The sequence below is a fragment of the Ailuropoda melanoleuca genome, chromosome 6 (assembly GCF_002007445.2).
Source record: "Ailuropoda melanoleuca isolate Jingjing chromosome 6, ASM200744v2, whole genome shotgun sequence".
In the NCBI taxonomy this organism is placed as follows: Eukaryota; Metazoa; Chordata; class Mammalia; order Carnivora; family Ursidae; genus Ailuropoda; species Ailuropoda melanoleuca.
In genome coordinates this window covers 75146717-75153652 of record NC_048223.1, presented here as the reverse complement: position 1 = coordinate 75153652, position 6936 = coordinate 75146717, and the positions used below count along the sequence as shown (strand labels likewise).

At 58.4% G+C, this 6936-nt stretch overlaps 1 protein-coding gene across 4 annotated transcripts in view; it reads right to left on the bottom strand.

Annotated features, from left to right (window-relative positions):
- Positions 1-5775: 5775 nt before the first annotated feature.
- SLC29A3 (solute carrier family 29 member 3) overlaps positions 5776-6936 on the bottom strand; it is a 40127-nt gene continuing 38966 nt past the window's right edge. For all 4 annotated transcript variants that reach the window (XM_034662648.1, XM_034662647.1, XM_034662649.1 and 1 more), the window contains one exon: positions 5776-6655. In XM_034662648.1, coding sequence (XP_034518539.1) covers positions 6001-6655 — 655 coding nt within the window. In that variant the 3' untranslated portion in view covers positions 5776-6000. The remainder of the gene's footprint in view (positions 6656-6936) is intronic.

The window sequence follows — 6936 nt, the reverse complement described above, 5'->3', positions numbered from 1 at the left end:
CTCACAGCCCTGGGCTGAATTCCAATGTGACTTCCTGCTGACTTAACCTGAGCCTCAGTTTCCTCTTCTGTGAAATGGGGATGACCACCCCACCTGGCAGGGTTGTCGTACGTGGGTACAGCCCGGCCCTGGCAGGCACGCAATCATCACCCCCTCCTTTACCGCGATGCCAGGAGGAGCCGGGCCTGTGCCGAGGCTCATGGCCCGCCGGCCCTCGCAGAGCCCAGGTGCAATTGTAATCTCTGCGTCGCAGCCCAGCGTGGAGCAGAAACCCCTCGTCCCTGAGGGCTCTTCCAAGGTTAAAGTCACCAAACCCTGCCTGGGCATAACAAGGCAGAAGCGTCATCCTGGGGGCAAGAAACACCTGTCCAGCTACCTCCGGGCAAAGGTGGGCAGGTGAGGAGGGGAGGAGAGGAAAGCAGCTGTAGTGTAAAGACAGAGCCAGCGGCCGCGGCTGGAATCTTTATAGGATACCTCTCACTTCCGTTCACCGAACCGCCTGCCTCCCGGAGTCGGGGGGAGACCCGACTCCCAGCCCACCCTCATCTCCTCTTTTTGCTCCCTTCCATCCTTCCCCTCCTGTCTTTTCCCTTCCTCCCCCCGACTTGTAAACCAACCAGGGGGTGAGCAGGGCCATCAAGCCCCATTCCCGGGGAAGCTCGTCCAAGCAGACTCCGTTGGCCCCGACGGTGGGCCACACTGGGAGATGTGGCTTTGAGAGGTGGGACGGGGAGGGGCCGGGCCCAGAATCTAGTGAGGGAATGAGACAAGGTCAACGAGTTAGCCCTGACAGGTTAGTCGGGTAAACCAGGAAGGGTGCGAAGATACAGCCCTCCAGAAGCTGGTGATGAGCGCTGATTACACCCGGCTCAATTCTCAAGGTTTTCTATGAGTTACCACCATGTCACTTACCACACACGAGCCAGATGTGAGGCTGAACAACCGTGGCCAGTCAGGTTGAACTGGCCCTTGGTGGAAGGACGGGGAAGCCACGAGACTCAAACCTGGGCCAGCTGGCTCCAGGGCTCAGGACCACTTTGAGACATGACCGGTGTCTACAGGGCGTCTGTGTAGCCGGCCACCGGTTGATGATGGAGGCACGACAGGTGTGGAGGTGGCCACCTTTCCCGCCGAGGCTTAGCACCAAAGTGATGCAGCCAGCCCGGAGGGCAAAGTGAAGGGCAGACTGTGCTCTGGGGTCCTGCATCCCCAGCTTTCCACCTCACCCATCCCGCCCCCAGGTGGGGCGTGTCCAAGCAGGACCCAGGCAGGGGAGCAAAGAGCAGGCATTGGCACCAAGGGGCTGGGCCCTGGGGCCGGGCCCTGAGCGCGGGGTGCAGCCGACTGTCCGGGCAGCAGCGGGAGGTGGGAGGAAGCACGTTTGTTGAGGATCCGCTATCTGCCGGGTGCTTCTACCTACAACCCCGGGGCTTCTGTACCCCTTCCAGCAGCCCTGAGGCTTCTCAGTTCAGTCGTGAGGGGACTGGGCCAAAGCACCCAACTAGGAGGCAGCAGAATCCGAGCTTCCACGTGGGGCTGGGCGCCCGAAGCTTCTGACTGTCCAATCTCCCCCGCCCCCACACACTGCAGGCCTGGGGCTCCCTCCCACTGGCAGGCAAAGGCAGGGCCTGTTCTTAGGGGGGTGCACAGGGCCAGCGCATCAGCTGGCTGGAGTCTTGTGAGGACAGAGAGCGTGACCGTCTCCGTCACTCTCCTTTGGTGTCAAGCCCACGGCAGCCTGAAGTTGAGGTCGTCTGTGCCCTTGGGTCAGCCTGCCACACGCACAGTGAGGCCTGGTGCGGCTCAGCCTACGTGGGCTGGGTGGGGGGTGGGGGGGTACTGGGTGTGCTGGCTTGGCTCACTGGCACCCCGCACAATCACATTCCAGAACTGATCGTCCCCTTTACAAATGAGGAAACGAGGCCCCAAAGGTGATGTGACTCAGAGCCAGGGCCTGGTGGAGCTGGAGGCAAGGCTTCCTGACTCCCTAACTACGTGCTGGGCCCCACAACCCTGCATCCAAAGACGGGCCCAGCAGCAGCAGCCACGCTGGGGTGACCTCAGTGGCAGGGGCTGGTATGGCAGAGGAAGGGCTGTGGGGACCAGGAAGGCAGGGGCTGGGGATCGGAATGGACAGGGCAAGGCCTGGAAGCAGCCCAAGGTCCCGTGCTGGGGCCCACGAGGACCCAGTCCAGTGGGCACTGGCCAGCCGCACTGGTCCAACCGGTTGGGCCAGGCTGTGTTCTGGGCAATCTGTCTACTTGGCACAACACTCCCACCAGGCCATGGAGTGAGGAGTCAGGGAGACAGGTGGTGAGCACCTAGGAGAAAGTCAAGGTTCAACCAGGGAGCAAGAGGGTGGGGTGGGCGAGGACCTGAGTTTAGGGAGAGCTCGATTCGATTCTTGTCTAGGCCCTTTGGTAGCTGAGTGACCTTAGGTAAGTTACTCAACCTTTCTGAGCCTCGTGTTCATCTAGATGGGGAAGTAACCGGGGTGAAGCACCTGGCGTAGGACAGCACCGGGCGAGGGTTCTGGGCGGCTGATGGAGAGGCTGGGTACTGGGCCTGTGACCGGCTGGCGATGCCCGGCCTCCACCTGCAGTGGGGCCGAAACTCGTCCTGGGAGGGTCCAGGCTGAACAGGGAAGCAGGCCAACCTCAGCCAGTGGGTGGAGGGCAGCAGTGACTCAGGCCCCGACAAGGCTGCGACCAAGGAAGTGAGGGTGGTAAACTGATACCAGAGGCTTCGCTCAGAAAGCCCGCAAAGGTAAGCCTGGGCGGTAAATGTGACCGCCCACGGAATGAAACCTCTCAGCTGATTTTTGGCCCTCTCTCTTCTACTTGGAGTTCTCTATAAAAGCATTACATGGTCTCAGAAGCCGGGGTCCTGCAGTGACCTCCTCCACATCACGTCCAAGCTGATGCGGGGCCCCGAGTCTTCTCTGGGGAGCACTGCGCGGAAGTCAGCAGAATGAGGAGGCTTCTGGTAACAATACCCCTCTTGTAGGAACAAGCATTTTCCTAGAAGTGCCTGTCACTCGCTAGCTGAAGAGTCAGCTCCTGCGGCTGCCTCTGGCTTTCTTTGTTGAATAAAAGGAGGAAAAATGAAGATGTGTGTGGTCTGGAAGATATACAAGGGCACGTGCTAAAAACTGGCCCTTGGGGTTAAATCAGACTATGAGGCAAAGCCAGCTTCTTGGGGACTCCCCTCCCTGAAGATGTGTGTGGTCTGGAAGATATACAAGGGCACGTGCTAAAAACTGGCCCTTGGGGTTAAATCAGACTATGAGGCAAAGCCAGCTTCTTGGGGACTCCCCTCCCTCACACTGAAAATACCCTTTTCTTCAGCAAGTTTTGTTCACTCCCCAAAGCACGGGAGCTAGTTCCACGAGGCTGCTGGGGTCACATGAGACTAACCCCACAAGCGAGTCCAGTGCCTGGGAACGATGGTGACTAAAAGCCACTATCTGTCCTTCTGCTGGGAGATGCGCTTTTACTTTCCCTCCTCCCTCCCCCGGGAAGGAATGATGCTTTGTGAAATGCTCACGAAGGTGAGCAAAAGTCTGGATAACTCCCACCAGCCAAGCAGCCGATGCCTCCTCCTCCAGGAAGCCGGCCTGGTTCCCCCTGCCTCCCCCCTCCCCCATCCAAGGGCTGCCTCAAGGCTGGCCACCCTCTTGCCCCTTCACTCCGCACTTATTTCAAATCACTTCACTCACAGGGATACCTCTTCCTCTGAACACTATCTCCCTTCACCCGAGCGTGTGGGGCCCCCTCTACTCTGTTTGCTCCGAGGTGGTCCCCATCTCCAAGCGCAGAGATGGCTGTTTTACTTTAAAACAGACATGCTGCCCGTTTGCAAAACGCCCGAGGTTGGGATGAGTCACCAGCCAGACCACTGCCACCAAATGATCACCAGCATTAGAATTGGTGAAAAAACCAAGGGAAAACATTTCAGGCTCCTGCTAGGGGAGGGGAGATGGGAGAATTTATTTTTAGTTAAAAAAATTTTTCTCTAGATATCAAGTTTCAGAAAACCATTCAAGGGTGTCTATTTTCATTCTTTGGCCAGAGAGAGGGAGTGTGTCCTAGCCTGAGCTGGAGGGGACATAAGCTGCTCCCACTGGGTGGATTACTGGCTGCTTCCCGGGGCTAATCGGCTGTCTGCAGGACACCGGGGTGCCCCAGCTTTTCAGAGGAGTGGGTGGGTTTATGGCTCCTGGGGTTATTGCTTCTTGGGGCTCAAGCTCTGTTCTTTCCACACGACTCTCGAGAAAGAACTCCTGGTCTGATCTAGCTTCTTTCTCTCGGATTCCCCAGCCAGCCTGCTCCCCCAAGGAACAGTCCTGCAGAAGCCTTCAAGGAACCTGAAGGAATGTAAATTACCACTCACATCAGACCATTGTGGGGGCCACACAATCTGAGCGTCTTTTGAAACAACAGCTTTAAAATGCACAGCGAATCCAGGACAAACCAGAACAAAGCACCACCCAGTACCATGGGCCAAGGCTTCAGAGCTATCCTAATGTGCATATGGGACTGGGAGGCTGGTGGCCCCTTTCGGGACACCTGTTGCCCCTCCAGTCTGGGCTCCACCTCTCTGCCAGGCTCTCTGCCTGCTCCTTGGCTGTGGTTCAGTCCACAGTCCTCCTTGGCTTCGAGGAGATGGGAGGGAGGGAAGTATGAAGGGAGTACTGTGGGTTACAGCAGGCTGAGATGCCCCCTGCCCCTAGCCCTGGTTAGGGGTAGAAGGGCCTTACTACTTCTGGGATATAAAGCACAGCCCTGTAGGATTCCTACACCCTGTCTTCAAATATCCTCCTATCATCCTGCTGGAGTATGCCATTCCCTGCCAGGAGCTTGACTAATACAGCCACCAATCAGGCTCTCATTAAATATCCAGGTGTTCATTATGCCCTTGAACCAATGTGCTTGACATACTGTAAACATGGCCATGACAAGACCTCCAGCCTGGCACAAGCCATAGACCACTTGGAGGATCCCTGCCTGAACACCCAGGCCTGACCCCACGAGGCTCTAGGACAAGGGAGCCTTCTGGAGCCCAAGTTTAGGGAATGGAGGATTCCTAGGAGGTCTGTCTTTCTGGGGTCCCCTGCCTAGTTGGTGGGTCCTCTCTCACCCACAGAAAGCAGGGGTCTGCACAGTATTGGGTCTTGGGCCTGAGAACTGGCCATTCCAGTGGATTTCCTTATTTTATTTTATTTTATTTTATTTTATTTTATTTTATTTATTTTTTTAAGTAGGCTCCACATGCCTAGTGTGGAACCCTACGTGGGGCCAGAACTCATGAGAGGACCCGAGATCAAGCCCTGAGCTGAAATCAAGAGTCCGACGCTTAATCGACCCAGCCACCAGGTGCCCCTCCAAGGGATTTCCATTCTAGGGGAACCCCCTGGAGAGGGAGGGCTGGGAATTGTCACATCCTGCTGTCCCCTGGAGGGAGGAAGGCTGGGAGAGGCAAAGGGCCTGTGGTTGGGTTTTGGCACTGGCCTTGTAACAGCTCAGAGTCAATACTGGTGACGGAGTTCACAAGAGGCTATAATACGAGGAATGTAACCAGCAGCTAGAAAAGTGCTCGGCACGCCCACTGTCCCCTGTGTAACTGTGGGAACTGTGCCCCATTTAGATGTCTTTTGGTCTCCTTCAGAGGTCTCAGAAGAGCTCTTTAAAGTGTCTGGAATGTGTGCCTGGCATGGCTGCCGGCTCCCTGGGGGAGAGGGGAGGCCTGGGTGTGCTCGGTCCCGCACTNTTTGGTCTCCTTCAGAGGTCTCAGAAGAGCTCTTTAAAGTGTCTGGAATGTGTGCCTGGCATGGCTGCCGGCTCCCTGGGGGAGAGGGGAGGCCTGGGTGCGCTCGGTCCGCACCGGGCCCAGCTGCTCTCTCTCCTGCACGCTGCCCGAGCCCTCCCGGCACTCGCTCCCCACCGCACCGCGGCTCCCGGGTGTCTGTCGCAGCCCCGAGGTTCTTGCCGTCGGCCCCTTCTAGATGAGGTGCACGAGCAGGGCGGAGCAGGCGGAGCCCAGGACCAAGCCCAAGCACAGGTAGAAGGACATCACCACGCCCGTGGCCTCGGCCAGCTCGCGGGGCACGATCTTCGGCCCGTACATGAGAGCCAGGGTGCTGAGGTAGCCGTTGCTGAGCCCCAGCACGGAGGTAAAGAGCACCGGGTAGAGGTCGGACTGGAAGACCACCGTGTGCAGGCGGACGCGGGGCTGATAGTTGCAGAACATGAAGAGGGGGAGGAGACAGGTCCGGAGGAGCACCAGCCCGGGGAGGACCTTGCTCCTGGGCCCCGGCACCTGAATCCAGGCTGTGACCTGCCGGCCACACAGGTCGGCGAAGTTAAACAGGAGGAAGGTGGTGAGGGGGACGAAGAACTTGGTGGTCCACGGCGAGCCCGAGCCCTTGTCGAGGGACTCGATGTTGGTGGAGACGGCGGGGAAGATGAGGCTGGTGATGAAGAAGAGGAAAACGACACAGAAGCCCAGGCCAGCTGTCCTCTTGAGGATGGGGCGGAGCGGAGGTATGCAGGAGTCGTGGGATCCAGGGGCTGCCGAAGGGGCGCTGGGGGGGTCCTGGGGGGGCTGCACTTCCCCAGAAAACACGTGGGCTGGCCAAGCAGGCCTCAGGTAGAACCTGGGGGGGAGAGGGCTGGTGGTCAGAGGGCCCCGGAAAGCAGGGTCACCTGGGATTTCCAGGGACACGGCAGGGGACCGACAGGCCTGGTGCATGAGGATAAAGCCTCAGGAAGCCCTCAGACACGTGTGTCTTGGGGCGGCCACGGGGAGGCCTGCACAGTCCCTGCCCATCCTGGGGCTGCCTGAACTGCCGGTGACTGTGCCTCGAGCGGGGACAGAGGGAGGCGGCACTAACTGCCACGTGGTGAGCCATTGCTTTTGTTTTGCTTTGGGGAAGAG